Source organism: Prorops nasuta, unplaced genomic scaffold (assembly GCF_024137725.1).
Source record: "Prorops nasuta isolate Cenicafe-Biocafe unplaced genomic scaffold, Cenicafe_Pnas_1.2 PNAS00003, whole genome shotgun sequence".
In the NCBI taxonomy this organism is placed as follows: Eukaryota; Metazoa; Arthropoda; class Insecta; order Hymenoptera; family Bethylidae; genus Prorops; species Prorops nasuta.
Window position 1 is genome coordinate 2981136 of NW_027116800.1, and position 22606 is coordinate 3003741.

General features: G+C 38.7%; 1 protein-coding gene across 3 annotated transcripts in view; it reads right to left on the reverse strand.

The window, feature by feature from the left end:
* Positions 1–22606, reverse strand: part of dpr14 (defective proboscis extension response 14) — a 130050-nt gene that overhangs the window by 57531 nt on the left and 49913 nt on the right. For all 3 annotated transcript variants that reach the window (XM_066746680.1, XM_066746679.1, XM_066746681.1), the window contains exon 5: positions 14795–15008. In XM_066746680.1, coding sequence (XP_066602777.1) covers positions 14795–15008 — 214 coding nt within the window. The remainder of the gene's footprint in view (positions 1–14794; positions 15009–22606) is intronic.

The window sequence follows — 22606 nt, forward strand, 5'->3', positions numbered from 1 at the left end:
ATTACGTCTAAACTCCCACGAGATAGTATTATACATATAGCGTATTACATGTAATCCACCCTTTTCAAACGTGTCCAATGTTATTCGCTATATAAAGCGATATTACGTAATTAGTTTGTAGCTGCCAGCTCGCGAGCAATGGAGCTTTATTTTACGTTCGTATCATGAGACATACACTGCAAAGCCTATGTTATATTGTAAGCATAATATATATAAGCGTATCGTTGGATAACGTATTTTTTACACGAAGCTAATTTTCATGGAATACCTTGATGCACGTTTTCAAGCGGCTGGATATTTCGCGGGATGGAGAACATTATTCATAGTGCTGCATGGTTTCAGTTTCTTTCCCGGAGTGGTTTTACCTTGACTGGTGAAAAGGACGTTGCAGACACGAAGCTTAAGAAGGTTACGGAAGAATATCTTAAGCGCTGATCCCGTTGCGTCGTCCCGGCTGGCTGGCTGGTTTCGACGTGCAGGACGTGCAGGCTTGGGCACTCGCAAGAATACTACAGTATGCATATGCATGGAATGATGACGTTGGCGCGAATTGCAAGCGCCTGTCCGGGCACTTCGGGGAAAACACGTCTGCCATACTGGCTGTTGTATGAAAACGGAGAGAGAAAGAGGGATGATAATTCTGAGCCATGGAATACACGACTCCCCCTCCCCCCCCCCCCCTCCCACGACTGTGTTGAAACACGTCCTTACCAAATTTCGTCGCTTTAGCTTTAAAGGAATCTCGGTGCCGAAATAATCCAATCCATTTGCCGAGGGCGAGTAGCTGCAACAAAGGAGAAACTGCAGTGCAAAGTAGAAGGAGAGGAAGAAAATCGAATGCATCGGGTTGCCACAAAACGACGAGATTACCAGAGGAAGGAAAACGACATTCTACAAACTCGCCTATATCGCATCTGCTAAACAATGTTGCTCCAAGAGAGCTTAAAACTTTCCTAACTATAGAGTAGTGAGCTGCTTCTTCCACTTTTTCTTCTTATCCGCTTCTTTTTTATCCTCATTCTTGCATCATCGTTCGATCCAACCTGCACTGGACCAATGATTTTCCTCGAGGTGGAGCAAACTATTCCACGAACGCGTCATCGTCCAGAGGATCAGGATGGCCACGATGCTTGCTTACTTACGGCTGGGATGCTCCGCTTTACTAGTAGGTGCTGCCAAATCGCAGCTCTAATCGTCTGTCTCGCATGAATCTTGGGAATTGCTCGTATTCCTGTCCCCATCTTCCCTCCCGCAGATTTCGACAAGCCAAAACATTATTCTTGGAGTATTATACCGCATCCGTTTCATCCTCATCCAAATAAATCAACTAGAATCTTCTCTCTAACAATTCTTGCAATTTTTACATCACAAGAGCTACAAAATAATTAGATGACTATTGTAAGAAGATCTATAATAAATCCACTGGACCAGAGTTTCATAGTTTGACTGGATTTTCATTAAAAGGGATCTTCTATACAAACCTACGAACAATGTATAGCAAGTATATCATTATTTAACTGAAACCTTGATGATTAATTTTCTAACCGTTGCTGCTTCGCTTGATTACACTGATAAACTAATCAGCAGTATATTAATCAACCAGCAGAGACGTTATTTGAATGAGGAGACTTCTGATTTATCGTAGCTGCGAATCGGATCGATTAATCGCTCATAATTTGCCTATTTGAAGGCCGGCAGCCTTATTCGAATTAGCGTAATTGTAGTTTTCCAATGAAGAGAGTATATATGTATATAGGGGGACGTTAGGCAGCGACGAGCAGAAAGAATAAGAGGAGAGGAGACAGAATAGAGCGGAGAGGAAGGAGATTAAGAAAAGAAGGTAGAGAAAAGATACGCCGGTAGTCAAGTCGAACTATAATTCGGTCCAGTCAGCTTAAAATGTAAGATACGTCCGGTCGGACTCGCCTCGGGCCGCGCGATTTGAATATCCAACTGAATTAAGACGGCCTCACGGACCATTAAGTCAAGAGAAGGACTAGAAACTTTGCTGCTGCTACTGCTGCTGCTTGTGCTTGCGAGAAAAAAAGAAGCACCACCCGAGAGGATTTATGCTCGGGCTTCTATAGACCGAGCTCCACCCCGTTTAAGAGAATTCTTTCGAATGAGCGTCTTTTTTTTACTTTCTACTCCTTTCCCGCTGAGTCGGACGCGATATCGTCCGAAGTCCCTGTTAAAAACTGCATTGAGAGTAGAGTTATAACTGCGGCTCCGAATTTATTGCGAGCTTTAAATTATCGCTGAAAAACCAGTCTTCTATATACTATATATATAGTATAACGTCCATGCCGTAGATCACGAATTGCTATACCGATAAAATTTTCCTGCCTGCCGAGATTCTGCATGCACGCGCACTGCAATTTTTCGTCTTTCATCCGCTTTAAATAAGCTTAATCTGATTTCGAACACTGACTAACAGAGGAGCTCCACCTGCCACCACCTGGACCAAAACTATATTACGATTGATTTTCAATATATCCTGTTAACGTAACTCGAGTCTCTGATCAAAGCACGCTGGTCACCTAAGCATAGCATATATTCGCTGAAAAAATTATTCAACCATTGCAGAAATTATCAGGGAATAATTGAACGTTTGTCGTACGCTCATTGGCCCGTCACTAAATCTACTATGAGAAGAAGTTTTTTGTTACTCCCTTTTCAGTGTTTACGGTTCAACCGTAAGTCCTTTTTAACGATGAAGTTCGATCGAAAACAATCAACATCCAATGCGCACTAAACAGCCAATCGGATTTACAGAACAATCTGTCGAGAAACATAATTATTCTACGCTGTAGCATGATTACTGAGGAAATTGGCTGTGTTGAGGAAGGCATCAGCCTTCGTGCCGGCTATACAAAGTTTCTCAAGAATTTATGGACCACGAGGACGAGTTATAGCCCACGGCTCGCAAATGCAAAGCTTTTGTCACTCTCCGAGGATACATATTCCTCTTACCTGTTTGCTCTTATTAATTCAACTGAAAACAGCTTTACGCTTTAAGCGAATCATTAGAAAACTCAGTCCTTTTTCAATATTTATTTAGCGCGCGGTCACGGCTTTATTATAATCCTTATAGATATATAATACGTAGCCTGATTATCTTTTAATTGCAAAATACCTTATCCCGTATGTTAAATATTTGAAACGCGAGGAGATTAAAATCCAGGTACACAGCGACGCGACGGTATATTGAGAATAGATTGAAAAATATGTGCTATATTTGGTGGACGCGTGCGAGACTCGGTGCATGTTTTCGAAGCAAAATTCGTAAGGGCAATGATATATCGTAGGTATGAGCGAAAGAGTAGCGAGAAAGGTATGCGCCGAGCGAAGTCACAAAGCCTGATGAAAATCACGTCAGTTTACGGCTAAGCGGGTTTTCGACGCACGCGTCAACGTATTCACGGATTAATCGAATATCGACGGCCCGCGGGATTTTTGATCCAGCCGATTGCGAAACCGCGCTCCATCGTCTACAGACAGATTCGCGCGCGACCACGGTTAACGTGTAACTAATCTGATTGCGGTCTGACCATAGCAGACACACCAGCGATATGATCGAGCTGGAAACGCAACGCTGTCATTTACCTGAAAATTTACTGCCACCGCAGCGTGAAAATGTCATTTATATCCTAACGAACTTTCCTTTTTACCCTAAACCAGAGAGACATGGATGGAGAGATAGGAAGGATTCGGAGTGATAATGTGCCAACTAATCACCATTCGATTTTCCTAGCCACGAATATCTGTTTGCGGAAATGTTTAGTATTAGTGCGTGATTAATGTACCACCCAGCTCAACGTATTTTGCATTGTACACTGTACTATCATATCATCCTATCGTTCTGCTACGTTGTTACAACTGGTACTCAAGTATTCTAGCATCCTATCCAGCTAACACCTCTTATACTTGCTTTCCAGACTGTTAATGGCTGTTTCACAACTCCAATGGCTAGGTACATGAATAATACAAAATGGATCGTTTCGTTCCTGGATTCCCTATGGGTTTTGAACTTACAATAATTGTCAACCACAATATTAATATTACGTATCGCGTTCTTTTGTTCTAAAATCCGAGTCAAATTATGAATATAAATTTTCAATGATAATATACGTCACGTAAAGTCACGAAAATTCTCCTATCGAATTTATTAACGAGTCGCATAATAATAACAAGTCCACATTAAAGCGTTCCAAAGATATATCAGAGTATTTTATTATGTAAAATGATCGGATAAAAATCCACGCTTCGGTGATAAGTGGTGTACATTTTATTGAAAACGGGAGAAGTCTATAAATTTTAGTATTTTATCAGTCCTCCCAGTTATCCTTGCACTGTGACGGTCAGTAAATACAGAAATCAGTCGCATAACGTATTCGTGTTTTTAAGTCGTCAACTTTATAATATCCATCTGAGTGGGACACTCACGGGATTTCCACAGCTGCGCGAACGTTGTTAAAAGGTTAAGTGTGCTAAGCTCTTCTCGCACTTGTTATAAAATCGACGTCGCATTGCAACGTAAATCTGCGAAACCCCTGACGTTTGTCTACCGTACCTAAGGGCAGCATTTATCTACCAAATATTTTCATTAACCTCATTAAGGACGAATGAGGTGAGTATACTAACAAAGTTTCTTCCCAAAATTTAGTTTTTATTGTTGAGAAACTCTATAACGAACTGTCATCCAAGAGACATTATTTTTTTAACTAGAATAGTTTTAATGACAAGCCAAAGCTAAACATACATGCATGGTGCTCATCTTGAAAAGGTTAATTAAGATGACTTAATTGTTTCGGGTTCCATGGATGAAATACGCGACACATTTGCCGCGGAAATGAATGGTAGTCAATACTATGCTGTACAATGATTCAAATTAATGATAGTGCATAATTAACATGTTCATTAACCATCATTGGTGCATGTGACTGAATTAATTCACAGCTGATGGAGCCTTGTAAATTTGAACGAGCAATGGGCGTATCTCAATGGCGACAGGACAGTGCATTATCGTAAAATTTCGCATATGCAATTGCGATCAACGCTGTCTCTGCATCACAGCTCCACTTGCATTATGCAGGACGCAGGTAACCGTTCTCCATTCGCCATTCTACTCCCTATCCCATCTCCGTCCCTTAGGATTTTTCTGCACCATTCGCGAAATCCGCAGCATGCTTGGCAAATGCGCCACAAGTTTATGTACTTATTTATGACCCTTTCTATCTTCAACTTTGTATCTTCGTTTCTTCGCTCTTCTCTTCTTTTTGTTCCTGCGCATCCCCCTATTCAGAGTCGAGCTCTACTTCCATCCAAAAGCGTCGCGGTGTATCTGATTCGTGCCAGTTAACGACTTAATCGTATCTCGCGACGAAATCCAGATTTACATTCGTAACTTTTCCCTACTTTACCGAATATATGTATATATACGAGTACGGTGTACCTGGGATGGAAACTGTGTACAAAGCACAGAAACATGCTCAAAAAGGGCTCTGCACGCTCCGAACAATAGCAAACATCTCCTTGAACTTATGATTACCATTAGCAAACTTTAGTGGGACACCCTTCAACCCTTAACATTTGCAGAGGAGACATGTATAGAAAGAGAAAATAATGTATAATTTATTAATGAAAATAGTTTCCTTTTTATTTCGCTCTACATTCGTATTACTATTATATATAATATACATTTGACACATTTTATAAACACAACGTAACTGTGTCACTTATGTAACCATAGTAGAATCGTGTATCGTAACGAAGTGAAGATTTACATTGGTGAGTTTTGTGGGTTAACGAGATATAGAGGCGTCCGAGTGTAGTCAGTAGCGTGGAAAAGAAAAGCTGTGATTCCTTTCTGCACACAGTCAAGTAAATTTCATCTCGCCAGCAGAGAACTTTAGGTTTGGCCACGCATAACTTTTGTTTTTGCAGTAAAAGCGGCGTTTCCTTGCAGCCACTCGCTCGCCAGCTAATGCTTTCGCCAGGATGAATCTTAACATTAGCCACCGCACGTTATTCATAGCGAGAATCTAGGGATATATTTGCTCTCTCGGACTCCGGAAAGTTCCAGAGAATTAGGGGAAAGAGTCGCAAGTGGCGTGAGATTCATTAGTCAAGGAGAAACGTGTCATTAGTTATGAATGATGAACAAAATAGAGCTACTTTTTACTCGTTCTTCACGCCTTCTTTAAAATTATATCATAGAATCTCTCTAATTATTAACGATCACGACTTTCTTGTGTAATGCGAATCAGTCCTTGACTCTCACTCAACTTTTTTCCAACCAAAAAATGTTCAAGGCTCTTGCAAACAATTTGCGTGGTGTGAAAAAGACTGTCTTAAATTCTTGACTTTATTATTGATATCTCTTAGATCAACGGTAAAGTATTGCTCGAAAACAACTTTCTTTCTATCTTTTAAGGAGAAAGTTTATTTTTTCCAACTTTGAGAAATCGGTGAAATATATAAGAGGGAGTTCGTTGGATTATAACCATCAGGAGTTTTCGCTTCTCACCTCCGTCATCGTCATTCTTGATCGTATTCGTGTTACGCAGTGAGCAAAATATATCAGCTTGTCTGTACTTTTTTCAAAAAGTATGCAAAACGTAAGATGATATATAAAAATATGGAATACCTGTAGCATATACGTTCGACAGTATTGCGCGACGACGAACATCCTTACTGAAGTTCAAAGGTAAAATTCGCTTGCGGCTACCCTTTCTCCCTCCCCTAACTCATTGCCAATTCATGTAAATCTTCTTCAGATGATCTCGCGTCAGAGACCTTTGCCCTTGCTTTTTCCTCGTATAAATAAAATTCAATCAAAACTTTATTTAAAACTTCTCACGATGCATCATTCTGTTAAAAAAAAAACAGGAAGATGGAACAATTACTGCAATTTGTCTTTAATATCAAGTGAAAGAAAAGAGCGAAGATGAAAGATGCTATATACTCATTAGTATTATTGCGAGACTACAAAGATGATAGTCTCTATTGAATGTACGGTGTCATGGGGATATTCGAGCCGATGAACCGCTTGATAATAGTAAGGTAAAATTAGGGTGGGATGCGTAAGTATAGATATAGGATAGAGGAAGTGGGAAGTGGGAAGGGGCCTCGAGCTCGAGACTACATCAGCGAACTAGATAAACTCGTGAGGGTAGACTTTATGGCCTTTATAGCAAGCAGGTTGTAACGTAAGTGTGCAGGTGCGGTCAAGATACGCCACGCTGCACCGCGGGGACATCGAGCAACGAAAGTCAAAAGCGTCGCACTCGAACTGCATTTTGGCGGAAAATCGTGCAGCAATGCCAGTTACCGTTTTAATGGTCGGTCGTGTTAATAATGACGCTGGGTAAAAGCACTTTCCAAGTTCAGTGCACATTTCACCGGCGAGAACCAGAGTTGTACAAGTAATGTAGGCGTGGCCAAAGGTGAAACTCGTGTATCGTTAATTGCGACGAGCGAATCCGGAAAATTTGCCAACCAACAAAATCGCGCACGATCATCGCCAGGTGATCGCAAAACCTAAATCTACCCTCATGTCACATTAGCCAGTAAAATCCTCTTTTACCCTGAAACCATATATTTTCACTTTTGCAAAGGATTTTACTTTTGGTTAGACAGAATATAGTAAAGTACTGTGAAAAAATACATGTTTAGGTTTTCTGCTCCTGATTACTTGCATATTACACTTAAATATTTTTCACAGAAGCTTTCTAACATATATATATACTAAATGCGATATCTCTACAATAAAGCTTTTGGACCGACGTAATGATATTGCGAAGCTGATCTATGCAATTGCATTAATTATTCGTGTAACAAGATAAGTTCATACATGGAACTATAATATAAACGGTATGCAAATATTAGTCATCGACGTTGAACGAGAGCGTTACGCTTATCGGTAGTTAATTATTGATACAGCCCCCGATAACTTTCCCAATAGTATTCGCGACACGGTTTCCAATTTTCACTGGATGAACCTAACTCGACAGCAACGTGAAAGCAGCCTGTTTAAAGTAAAATACAAGAGATATTGCGAGATTAAATCGTATTAATAGATATAGGAATGCAAACTGGTGAATTGCTTGATACGTTGATCGATTAATTTGCTAATTCAGTTTTCCTAATCAACGGATAGAATGAAATAATAATGCGTTGTTTGACGAAGCCTTGCCACTGTATGCTTCATCTCATGGAGCATTATCTGCCTTGCGATTTAAGCTGATTAAGACCAAAGGGGTGGAGCGCAAGTCTTTACCACTGAGAACCTCATTGTCTCATCGGGATAATTTCATGCCCTCCTTTGACCCCCCTTCCGCTCCTTTCTTCATTTATCCTTGTGGGTTTCATTCCATACCAAGCTCAGACACGATTCTTTCATTCAAATAAATATATCAGCCTCTAGCTCTAACGGAATAAAAAATTTGCTTGATTAAAGCAAGATGTATTATAATGAAATCGTCTAATTAAAAAGAGAGCAAGACAAATCGAAGGAGAAGCCTTGTCAGCATTGTAATATCGTTATATTTGAAGGGAAGATTGCCATTCTCGGAAATGCTGTTGAGAAATTATCATCTTAGCCCTTGGCAATTTATTAAAGAGCCTCTTATTGCAAAAGGCCAGCATGAACAAGGATTTTTATTAAAACACTTTTTTCTCAAAACTGAATCGTAATTAAAATGCAGCGCTTTTTGTCTCGTGAAGTCATCGTCGACTAATGTACTAATCTACTGTAGTGAGGGAGGGATAAAAAACGGAGGAAAAAAAACAGTTAAATTCATTTCGAGCTTCATTGTTCCGGCTTGATTACTTGGACAAACTTTCTGCGGAAGGCTCAAGCTATTCTCATTTACCAGCCAAAAGAAGATGCAGGATCATATCTGAAAAAAAGTTCATCTAAGACAGTTTGGAAATTTCACTGGGTACTACCTTCCCTGCTCCAGACTTCGTTCCGCCAGTCGATCCGAAGTTATCGAAAGCGTCGTTACCACAACTTTTTCGCGGAACGTTAAATGATTTTTGTCATGACTATTTTTAATGTATTTTATCGTGCCTTCCGTTACAAGCTAATGTTCGATACACGAACGACGAAGATCCATTTCAGAGTTGTGGGATTTTATTAGCGAATCAAAGTTCTTCAAAGTTTTTTTTGTTGCATCGAGTCTAACGAAAACTCTTTTCCATCTACATAGTTCATGTATATAAGTTTGGGGATGATTAAATTTTACATTTTTTATTAATTAATTTTAATAAGCAACGAACACTAATTATATAACTGTAGCAGTAATTATAAATTATAACAATAAGAATCGATGAGAAAAATGGTCTTATTGTAGTCTAATTAGAGCCGTGTACGTGGGCATTCATTATAAAAGTGAGAATAAAATTTTTTACTAAAATTATATGGAAAAATAAAATAAATATTAAGAAAAGTTTTATAATATAAGAAGCTAGTTAGAGCATAGTCATTAAAAAGCGCTTGAATAAATCTCACGATTATTCATCATTAGGATTTGCTATAAAGAATCGTATAATTACTTCTATTAGGTAACGCGGTGGATAATTTAGTGGTAAGGATGCTGAGGAAAATAATTTGTAAGTTTGAAGTGTCGTGAATAATGGTTTGAAAAATTGACTCTATTCTTAGTTTTGAGTACGAATTGGGATGGCTAGAAAGAGAGAGAGAGGGAGAGAGAGGGAGAGAGAGGGAGGGAGGGAGTAGGAGGAGGAAGAATTGAGAAAGCTTTCGATCGACATTATCGGAACCCGATTAGGCGAGCTGGAGAACTCTCCGGGATGTCGAAGAGGAGGATGAAAAAAGAGGAAAGGGTGAAAAGTACGAGTGGGTGGAGAAGGGATGGGGTGGGGTAATTTGCGATCCGAAAAAGCGCGAATTTTAAGTTCCTAACTATTTGAACGGGTGCCAGAAATGAAGCTCTCCGGTTGCAGGGCTCAACGCCCTCGAGAGTATACTGACTGCGCTCGGCTCTGGCTCAGACGTTATTTCGTAAATTTCAACCGGAGCCAAATTTGTGCGTGTCGACCACACATTCAAGACCTCCCGTTGCTCGGTTCCAATTGCGAATCCGCAACAAGAACTTGCCTTCAACGTTTATTTAACGCGAATTAATTATGGCATACAAAGTTTGCCAGGGAGTGTCAGGATAAGCTTCTTTAAGCCGCTCATAATTGACTTTAATTTTAAATGGTAAAAGTAGTTGGCCATATAAATGATAAAACCCTATTTTTATCGCTTTCTAATTTATTGGTCCAAACTTACCGCTGCTTTATGAATTTGGTAATTTCATCAATCTCTCGTGACCATTTTTTCAAGATATCAATTAAATTCCTGCGGCAATTTGTTATAATGCATTTATCTAAAACATATGGGAGAGCTAATACCATTTATCTGAGAAACGACCGGTAGGTTAAAATAATAAATAAATCGTAACTTCGTAGTCAATGGCATTCTACGGAGAATTGCTAGATAAAAAGACTCAAAAGGGTACACTTGAGTTTTTGAAGAAAGGAAAATTTATGTTACGATATTGCATAAACGGTTTAATTTTTGAGAGAACTGATCCCATTAATTGCGATATCCTCAAGTGGTTGCCATAGCCAGACGTAATATTGCTAACTTTCTAAGAGCGAATTTGTGTGTATATAAAAGGCAGAAATTCGCGAAAGCTAAAGGTCCAACTGCAATTACAAATCCGCAACAGGAGTATGGTCCAGACATTTATTTAACGCAAATTAATTATGGCAACAACTTTTCGAAAAAGCAGAAGAAGAGTAGGAAAGTCAAGTGAAAGCGGAGATGGAGAAGGATGAAGAGGACGAAGATAGGACGCCGAGCCATACCAATTATAATTAGTCTTGTGTAAATGTAATTTACGAGTTATACGTGTTATTCGCGTTAATTAAAGTTAGCCTCATTTCCGTCCATCCGCGGTATTCGAACAATTTTCAAAATTTCAATTGATTATTTGCGATTGACGGTTCCACTGTTCCAGCTATTGGATGATCCACAATAATTGGAAATAGTGTTTATAGTATAAACAGCTTTTATTGGCAATGTCAGCAGCAGTGACGCATACCAAAAAAATAGTGGAGGGTCAAACGAATGTAAGGCAAATTAAAAACTGATTTGTTCGTTAACTACAATCGGAATGATAGAAAACAGCGATTGCAGGCTGTTTACGTTGAAGGTCACACATATCACCATGAAATAATAATTGGAATAGTCGCGACCAACCGGCGAGGTAAATATTGTTACGTATCGGTCAAGAATAAAACGAGCTCGCGCTTCCCGGAAAAACTTCTAACATTTATAACAAATTTAGCTTTAATGGCCGGTACTGTGGTCGAAACTCACTCGCTGTCATCCGGAAGTCGAATGGAAAAAAGTCAGAAAAGGCCGGGAAGCTTTTGCCACTAACGAACGAACGTATTCCCTCAAAGGAAATCATTACTAACTCGAATTCGCAGCGAAACGAAAAATATTTTCACATACCGCAATATTGATCTGTACTAACAATTTTTTCCTTCCGCCAAAGTGCAATACAACTATTTTACAAGCCTCACGATTATTAAAAAATTCACGTTGCTGACTTCCGTGGCTGTATATTGCACTGATATTGTAAACCATCGTTTAAAAGCAAGCGAGTACATATTTTTTTTAAAAATCGTATAGGAAAAACTATCGTTTGAAAACAGACTGGTGTACCCTTCTCAATCGAGGACCATGAAAAGTATTTAATGGCATTGGTAGAAAGGAGTTTGTGTTCGGGAAATTATATTGCTTGAAGGCTAACGGAAGTAATTACGAGATGCTTTCTTGACGATAAAGACGACAATGACGATGATGGATAATCGGCTTCTCCCGTCCCTAATCCCCCGACTTTCTTCGTCATCTGCTGCAATGCATATTGAGTTTAATTTCATTTACGCTTAGCTTCAATACAATAGGTTGCCTGTTCTATATGGAAACGTTCGAAATAAGTCAGATTAATATTTATTTGAAATAATAATAGTCTGACGTGGAAACTGAAGTTTTATTCACAAGCAACGTTAAAAAAGACAAGAAAAAAATATCGACTTTACCGGTTATTCATTGTAGAATTCGAGAATTTTATTCTGCCAGGACTGTATCTCCTCTATTGGCGTCAAATATTTCACAATGCTTCTACAAGTCTATCATATATTGACCGTGAATGAAGAATACCTTCGTGCAACAAAGACTGATTGTTCAGCTCTTAAATATATTTATATCCGTACGCTACGGTACTTAACCAAATGGTGCATTTCCTGTCATCGTTGGTCATTTTTGAGTGATGAAAGGTAAAAAATAGAAAGAAAAGGAAAAGGAAAAAGAATGGAAAGAGCAGACGCAGTCGAGCAAAACTGTCGAAGAGAAAAATAAGAAAAGAACTTTATCCTTCCGAGCCATCTTTATTACGCGTTAAGTTTTACTCCATTCGGGCATGCGATAAGCGCGAAGAAAGGCGCCAGATAATTTTCAGCTTAGAAATCTTGGCGAGTATAATTAATCTCGCGAGTTGAACAAAGTGAGCTGCCAAAGAAAATGGTGACGCGATATATGTCAAGACAAACGGGGGCAGGTATTATAAATAACGACTGAAAAAATATCAGCCGCAGTAATCAAATTAAACGTATAACGTCGCGCGAATACACGAAGTGACCTGTGATATTCTGGTAGTACCCCGACAAAGTCACATAGGAAATTCACCAACATCGTCTTTAAAAACACTTAAAGGTGTGCCAAGCCGCGACTTCTAGGTATTATACTTATTATCAAGAAAATTTCCCACGTTCGTAACTGCATCCTTCGACTTTCCTCGAGGGTTAATATTTGTATTTTTATTTTTTCACGACCAAGAAACACACCCGCCGAAACTAGGTAAAAGTTTTAAGCCCATCTACCTAGAGTGCTTTTCATTGGAGAACCACTTCGATCATTCTCTGCATAAGAACCGTTGAGAATTCGTTGACTACTCGAGCGTCAATTTTTAAGCGTTTCAATTTGCCAAGAATGTATACGTATAAAAGCTTGGTGAGAAATTTGCCGTGTAACGGAGAAGCTGTTTGTGGTACGACCTAGTCCAACCATGGGTCAAGTGTACAGTGTTAGTCGGGCAACATATAGTATAGCAAATAAATTGGATAGCAGTTATAGTGGAAGGGGAAGAGGGGGGGGGGGAGGAGCATGGGAGAATCGGGGATAAAGTATTATTGGAGAGTAGGCACATATACATTGATTATACGTCGGCTTCGCATAGGTGGCGAGAGAAATTGAAGTGGGGGTGTGGAGGTAGACTCCAATTAAGGAACGTACATAGACCGGAGGACGAGGATGCCACGAGGACATCGTTACCGGCTCCGACGATCGCCATTATGCCACGACAGGGACGACCCTAACGACACGAGCTTTCGTGATTTATGGCCGGGCGAAAATTCGAATCAGCACGCGTGCGCACAGCTACCGGTTACCGGTTATCAAGCTACCAACCACCCTCTGCTACTGACCATCCAGGATTATACATCTCTCGGGATACTTTCGCCAAGGATTTACCGAGAACCTAGCTAGATTATGGGACTATAATGGCCAAGCAATCCTCACGCTCCTTCCAAAATCTCAACAAATTCAATTACATTAACTTTTATCTGATTCGAGAAGGCGTTCATTCCTATACGCAAATTATAGAATTATCATTTGGGATTATAACGCACTCCATCTTGTTTCATGCCGTGAATTATTTAAGCCACTTTTTTGCAACTTCATCATTAATGAAAACTTTGCGTGATATAATTGTAACAGTCTTTTCCCCGGTGTTTTGATCAAAGATTATGCATAGTGCTCGTAGATTATTTATAGCGCGTGTTAAATCTGACAGAATGAAATTATTTGTATATTTTCTATAACAGAGAATTCTTATATTAAACTAGAGAACCAAAATAATTAGAATTTTCAACTGCGTATATGCATGTTATAATTTATACGCAATTGTCGGCTTCTTGGAAATTTGAGAAACAATTGACTGAGCAGAGACGTTTTGCATTACGTACTGCTCGACGTATTCCCTGCGGCGTTAAAATCGACTTAAACACAAGCGCACGGAAATTATATCGACCATGTATTATATTAATGGATTACTATGGTAAAATCGCGATAGGTGAATCGAGTAACTATCGGTAGAGTGTTCTCGACAGAACTGAGATAAAACGTTAACCTTACACGTACGGGTTTCGCAGGTCAGGTCCCATGAAAGCAGCTGTAGGAATCTTCGCTTGCAATCTCGTGAAATTGATAACACTTACTACGATGTAGACGACATTTTCAAATCAGCCACTTAAAATTCTCATTAACCCTCTTCTGATAGTCGAGAGGGCACCCTATCGAACTCCAACGCCAAACGACTACTTTATTTTCCACTCAGGTTTCCAAGAAAGTTATAAAGCCAGAGAGGCGCGACGCTTCTTAAAAATCAATCGATTTCCCTTACCAGCCATTAATTATGCAGTGCATTGGATTATGGTTACATTGCTCGTAGATCGTATTTTTATTTGAATTTGATTACGAATGGGTCATAAGTTTAGGCAGGCGACTGTGTACTTGCGCCCATTACAGATATATTGAGAGGGAAAGCCAAGGGAAGTTTTGCATGAAAGCTTTGAGCAAACAGAGAGCTCCACACGAAAGGACACTATATTGGTGGTCGAAAACTGCGAGATTAGAAATCACTTGACTCACCGGACACTGAAAGGTAGACCGTCCTGATTAATGGGGGATGGGCGCTGACTTGACACTCGTAAAGGCCGGCGTCTCGCTCCGTCGCAGACTGCAGCAGCAAACGCCAATCATTCGGCTTCTTGTAAGCTAACGAGAATCTAGAGTCGCTCGAGTATATGTGAACGTCGAAGGTGAGCAGATGAAGCTCCTCCCCTCGTCTCCGGACCCAAGATACCTGCAGAAAGCAAAAAAATTTCGTAAAAATCTCCACATGTGTTGCAATTTTATCCTTCTGTATATTATATATACTATATAGGTTTCAGTTTTTCATATGAAATAACCGAGTCACACCGTATGTAGGAATTTTTCAGTTGCTGCGACCAAGAAATAATTTTCCAGCGATGGAACAAGCGACGCTATAGGTAATTGATTTATATTGCACTAATGGAATTTTCCTTGAAGCGAAAAGATTTATTTTAGATTTTGCTCGTAAATTAAGGAAGTATGAGGTACAAAAGGATATCTGATATTCTGTTAGTTGAAGCATCTTACGCTAGCTTAAATTCGGTACTCGTCTAGGGCTTCGTATTTCACGCGAAACTTGGATACGGCAGGGAGTTAAAGAATCATTAGATCTTAAGTCGCGTTAGATGGTAGGTGCGAGAATGCTCGCTGCATGCTGTTGCATTACGACAGATCTCAGAGAAACTATTAGCACCTGCAGCAGTTTCGTCGCAACGTCGTTTGCGCCCCCGGAAACGGAACTCGCTAAAAGGGCTCACAGTCATTTGTCATTATTATAAAGGAATCAGCAGTGAATAATTACATCTTACGAACTTCCGAAATATCCCCTCCCGAGAGAGTTCGGGCCTCTGGCTTTTCGCACAAACTACATTGATACTCATACACCTATGTAAATCGTGAGAGATCACGGGAATGCTTTGCCGAATGATTAAAAATTTCAAGTAAAATGACCGGAAAGAAATCAAAAACATGGCGATGGGGAATGGAAGCAGTATACTATACTATACGAGCAATTCAGTGTTTCCTATGACCAGTGTTAATTTAAATCACTCTAGGTTCACTTGGATTGATATATTGAGCTATTCAAAGTCGAACAATGAAATTCGATAGTTCCCGTTCGATTTTTACGATTTCCCGAGCTGGACGAGAGTTTTCATTTTGTTCGACACGTAATATCGATGAAACTCGGCCATTTTTGGATAGTATCAGAAAGCTAGGGGTTCGAGAAGGAGGTAAAAGAAGAATGAGCATTTTCGTTGGATATATATATATATGTATATATATATATATAGTTAGCGGCAAGTTCGGATGAAGCGTGGACGTTCGATTATGCATACCTTCGTGAGCTTCGTGCTCGATGAAGTCGGGTAAGCATCGAGACCCCATTTGCCCGTTAACCTCACCTCACCAGTTTCAGTCCTTACCGTTCCCTCTGCACTCCAATCTTACTACTTTGTCGAACCATACGGAACGTTCCATGCCAAATTATACGCTAAACGAATTAACGTTTTGAACTTCGATTGGATCTATTTAACCGTCACGCGAAGAGTTTCTCTTTACTTTAAGTAAGTGAGCAAAATTCCTTCCTATACATATTTATCAGACAAATAATAGATACGTTTTTATTATATTATTAATGAAGAAATTGTTCAATTAAATTATTCTAGTGCTTAATATTATATTAAAATCGAAATACTATAATCTCAAATTAATTATAACTTACTGATAATAAAGTTTTGGTATAAATAAACGAAAATTTCCCTCATAATATTTTTACCACTACTTAATTTTCATGAAAACCTCTTAAAACTTTCATATTTAATCTCATATTAGCGTCATATTACAGCATGGAAGCTTATTATTCCTGTTATGAACAAAACATTATGCCCTCAATCCTCACGAGTTAAAATTTTAGTCTTACATTAGTTCCTAAAAGCCCGAAAAACCCTTATTTAGGTTTATTGAATTCTACAAGCTCTACATTAATCTTTTAGAATTCTTTCTAAACCTTAAATCATCTTGGATGCGTATATGAAAAAAAATATATAAAATCCCTTCATAAAAAGAACGCCAGTGTTTCAACGGCAATAAGACTTTATGGACTTTTAGCAGGATTTTTCACTGAAGATATTTTAGAATTAAAATTAAATTTTCGAGCCTAAATTTTAATTGACCTTCTGTGGAAATGTGTAGGCCTACATTAAAATTATAAAATTCTATAACATATTTTTCATCTCTGGAATTTCTTTTAGTACGTAATATCATAGTTCGTAATAATTCTGACGTTAGATGTCAACGCTTCTTTAGTTTCTCGCAGTTACTCTTCAACCCATAAATTCCCAAAGCTTGACTTTCTACATTATTAGATATTTCACATTGCTAAGTATGTGTGTATCTATGTCAGGCTGCCTTTGTATATATTTAGTATAATTGATTAACTATGATCTTACTTAAATGTAATAGTTTCGTAGCTCTATGGATAATTTAAGCTTCGACTCAGAATAACTGCAATATAGAATCAAATCTTCGATCATTTTTAGTCCTGTCTGTGTGTGTATATGTGTGTTATCTCAAATAACGTGTTATTATATATATATAGTAAACCCTATTCGTCATTATTTTCAACTATTGATAATACTCATATTCCTTAATTTGATAAATTTGCTACAAATCTTATCTAGGTCTGACTGGCTGGATAATTTTAAAGCAGGAAAATATATGTATATGTTTTCGTGAAATCTTGCTTTTATTATAAAAATGGAGGAAATGTTCAATTTGTAACAAGTCTTATGATTAAATGATTATTATTTTTGCCCATTAAAAAAAACCTTCAATAATTGCCGACCCCTTTACTTGAAAAGTTTCGTAGATTTAATGTAGATCTGAAATTTGGTGTGTAAAATTCGGGAATTTACATGAACAGTTAATACTGCAGAAATGGAATTATAATTCTATCTCTCCAATAGCATGCCTTACTTATTATAATTATAACACTGCAATTAAATGTATCTTTCGATCGATTAATCTATATTTGCCAAATGCTCTTTAACTATAAGATTTGAATAATCTAGAAAAGTTTGATTAAACTAATTTTAATGTATGAAAGCAAATTGTTAGTCCTTCCATTGGAAAAGTTATTTGAAGGGAAAATAAATAATTGTTATTGCGGATATCAGGCGGATTGGAAGGTTTCGACAAAACGCAGCGACAATTACTTACGATGCACCAAACAATGAGTGCCTTAACCCAGAACCTCTACTCTTCCCAGGTTTCCCTTAATGCGAGTCGTCTTCAGTATCCTTTCAAAGTCTAATCCGATTTCCTCCACAATCTTCCGCGCCCTCTCCCTACGTCTCGTTATTCTGTTACGACTGTTAGTACACCCGAGCACTTTGCTTCAACCTGTTTTCTCCCCCCCTTATCCCCCCCTCCCCCCACTCTCTCTCTCTCTCTCAACTCTTATCTCTCACGCGAAAATCTACTACACACTCCTCACCAAAGGTAAACAACCTCCACACCACAAAAGTTTCCTCAAAATTATCTAATTAAGCAAGTATAAAACTCACAACCATCCTATAATTGTTTTACTTTCGATTGAAACATTTTTCTTTACAACGTTACTCACGTACTTCAATGAGAAACACAAAGCTTGAATTAGGTGTAAACTCGAACACAATTAGATATGGCATTGAGTGACGGAGAATTGATATACAAAAGCTTCGAGCTACCATCTCATAAAATCCATATTTTCCATCCAATTTGAACAGCAGTCGTGTCGTTAGAATGATAATTGGTGGTTGCAGCTAGGAAAGGTATAGGAAAGTTTTTAAGAGCTGATTATTTAGCTGCGAAATATGAACGGAGATGCAAAGTTGGTGGTTGCACGGATATAATTTGTTTGATGCTAGAAATTATGATGCATTTCACAGACTGATAATATTATAAAGCTCTTTGATATTTGAATATATAGTGGTAAAAGTGATCACCCGTTCTGTCGGCAAAGATAGGATACAATGGAACAAACAACGAACAAGTCGATAATATTGTACTCGCGGTAATATCGCCATACGGTGGACCAATGAATTCTCGTTAATACAAGATTAATCGTCGGAGCTATCGTGCAAATGACGCACTCATCCGGAAAATAGAATTTATATATATTCACTTTCGGTACATTAATATTGACAGACCGATGGTCCGGCACGTGCACGATCTATATTATATGAGTCTTCTATTCTCAACAATAATCCGTTCTCATCGCACGATATGAGCATCGCTCTTGCAACATGTACGCTGATCGGTCTCATTTACATTTTATCGGAAAAATATCGCGGAAACGTTTTTATCCAAACGCTCGGAAGACAATTATTATCAATCAATGGACATAGCATCCAACATGATTGATAATTTCGCGAATAATGACAAATAAAAGCGAGAATTGCTCTCGTTGATCGTCCGTCTTACAGCGAAATGAAGTAATGTATTTTCACGGAAATTTTACGAAAATAATTAAGAGAAAAGGTAGGAAAATTCGTAGGAAAGAAGATAGAAATTTAAGAAAAATTAGATAGCGTCTTACTATAAACGAACTAGCAAGGTAAATGCATAGAAAATGCTGGCAAGGGTGTATGGGTACAAACTGAATAGAAATTACGCTCAAAAGCTACAGCTAACCAGCAGCTGCACTTACTTAGCTCCTCGTATTTATTTGAGTAGAGCGTAACTTGCGCAGCGAAAAATTTCCTCGCTGACATTAGGTGATGTGGGAGTTAACAAATGTATACGGACAAAGAAAACGAGACGAATGCGATAGCGCTGTAAGAAGAAAAATCTCGTTCTCTCGTAAGAAACACATTTCGTGATTGTAGGCACATTCTAATATTGCCAACCCCACTGCACAAGCTTTCTGATCAATTTTCCAAAATCAGTATAGGAATATATAAATTAAAACGCGATTGAATTTCAAGGAAACTTTGATATGTTAAGTTTTTAAGCAAACGTTATGAATCTACACTAAAACTTACAGCAATATATATATATATATATATAATTACAAAATATTTGACGCAATACGAATATGCAAACCTTAAGCCCGATTAATTCTATTCGCTAGATTTTGACGTATTTTCATTCACCATCTACCGGCGGGCGACATATACATATATAGACGTAACTACATACATGTCGACAATACCACGACACGTGCATGTGTCGACTATGCAGCAGCTCTGTGGGCTACAGCAGCAAATTTTACCGACAATTTTACTAACAATGATGGTCGATACTCTTTCTACTGTCATCAAAATTGGAGCTGTACACGAAAAAAATGAAATATTGAAGGAATTCTTTATTCGCGACAATTCAATATTTTCGAATGAACGTGGAATCTGGATGAACTAGCCAGCGCTCTCTCTCTATAGATATTTCCTATAATTTCTCTAATAATTCGAAAACTTTCATTGTAAACTCAGAGGCAATCTGACGCACGGTTGAGCCGAGCGATAAGCCGACAGGTACTATAGACAGGGACATATAGGGAAGTGCGAGGAAAAATGACCCCACGTTCCCCAATCTGACGTATGGTATGTACTTGGGGAAATATTATATAGTTATATAACGCAGTCGCTGTACTATCAAAAAAAAAATAATACCAATCTCTCATCCGGCTGCAATTTAAAATTCTACATGATATTAAAAACTTTAATGGACTATAAAATCAAGTTAAAAAGTCAGTTGAATTATTAGGCATAATAATTTTTATCGAGTTCTGAACATATTCAAAATTGAAGGAATTTGCAAACTGAGCTATAAGAAAGTTTTTCATTGTAACAATGAATCCGTAATTTCGTGATATATAACGTTACGGGAGTATTATGATTTGCTTATCGTAGTTTCCAGCATCATTGATTAACGCCGACACAAGGGAGGAAGTAGAAGGTAGAAGTAACAAGGTCTATGCAGCATTATTCGAAAATCAGGCGAGATAACTTGAGCATCTTTCTCAGGACAGTGACTCGAGGGAGCTGCGTTCGGAAAACTTTAATTAGCTCGGAGCTTTCATTGACGAAGTACATCGAAACTTTGTAGCCAGACGCGGGCGGGCAAATGCGGTATTGGCTACGAGAGCGTCGAGGAAAATGTACGCGTGATAATAGCTAAAGCGAGTATCGGTTCTCTCGCAAAAACGATTAATTGAAAAGAATGTAGCGTCGTTTCGTGAACACGATCGCGTGAAACTTGACCAAAAAGAAAAAGCAAATCCCGTGTGACATTCGAATTCCCTACGAGGAAGCTGAAATTACAGTGGATAAAACTTGATGAAGAATTATTAACTCCTGGAATATTCACTCTTATATATACTTTCTCTGTGTGACGAAGGAAACTGTTGAAACGTATGATTAAAAAAAACACGGTAAAATCGACTTAAACGAAGAATAAGAATAGGTTTGACTAATCGATAATCGAGTATCGATCAACCAACGACCACGCGATAATTTTATTAGAAACGTTTTATGTAACGAATGTTAACACGAGAGGATCAGAGATTTTCTTTTTGCTCGTCGAATCGGAGGTAGGTACTAGTAGTCTCTTATTCGAATTTGACGGGGTTGTATATCCCGTAATTAAATAGGACGTTTATGTCACCCGGGAGAATATCTCTGGGATCGTTTTCTGCAGCCAGAGGAATCGAATGTCGGACAGTGGCAGGATACAAGTTGGTAGGACGACACGGTGTATCCTATATACTTTAGCAGTATTCTACGTTACGAGAAAAACGACCCAGTGATTCCCATCGGAGCCGGTGAACTGAACGAATTATTGCAAGTTCAGGCCTTAGCCGGCTAACTGAAAAAGTTAATGAAAAAGGAAACTAAAAAAGACAGCGATCGAAAAGAATCAAGACCCTATTTGAAAAAAGAAACGAAGCTGGAACTTTTCCTCTGATAAATTAATTTAAAATTAACAGAGTTTTCGGTTTGGACATTTCGACAGAAGTAGTGAATCGAGAAAGATTTAATGGATAATTTTTGAAGAATTATAACGAAAGAATATTGAGCCCTGTTGACTGAAGAGGAAAGAGATAGTTTTATACATATATGTAAGTGGAATCAATATTGATCGATTAAAACTGGGTAATTAGTTAATTACATAGTGGGTGACGGGACGAGGAAAGGAAGGAAGCAGGCAAGCAAGCAATTCCATCCATCCAAGGCAGTTTTAGCAAGCTGTTCGAGTAAGTGAACTCTCTGGATGAACTATAGAGGCTCCTTGCGAGTTCACTAAAGAGATTAGTTTTTTAACGAGCACCTCGCGAGTTAGTTTTCATGGAAAGCATTGAAGATAGAGGCAGCGTAGGGTCGGTTCGCGATGCTAAGAGCTAAGAAATGAGAGAGTGAATGAATCATTGAATAAAAGAGGGAGAGAGAGAGAGAGAGAGAGAGAAAGGGGAAGCTGGTTCTTGGTGGAGGGCTTGGATGCGCGGAAGCGTCGAGACACGCCCAGTTACGCGAACACTCGACAGCATTATGTGGGTTAAGGGGGTCTTACGACAATCACAATCCAGAGACTGAATCCTCAAAGCCTAGCTAGCTGGAAAGCCAGGAAGCCAGGAAACGCGAGAGCTGCAATTATCCGGACACGTTCTTCAGTCCCTCGAAAGAGGGAACCGCCTAATTTAACGACCGTTCGCCTTAAAATTTTAAACTACCGGCTAAAATACGTCCAACAATGGAAGCTCACCTGCAGCTAGCAAAGCTTAACTTTACGCCGAGAAAGTCTAGAGAGAGAGAGAGAGAGAGAGAGAGAGGG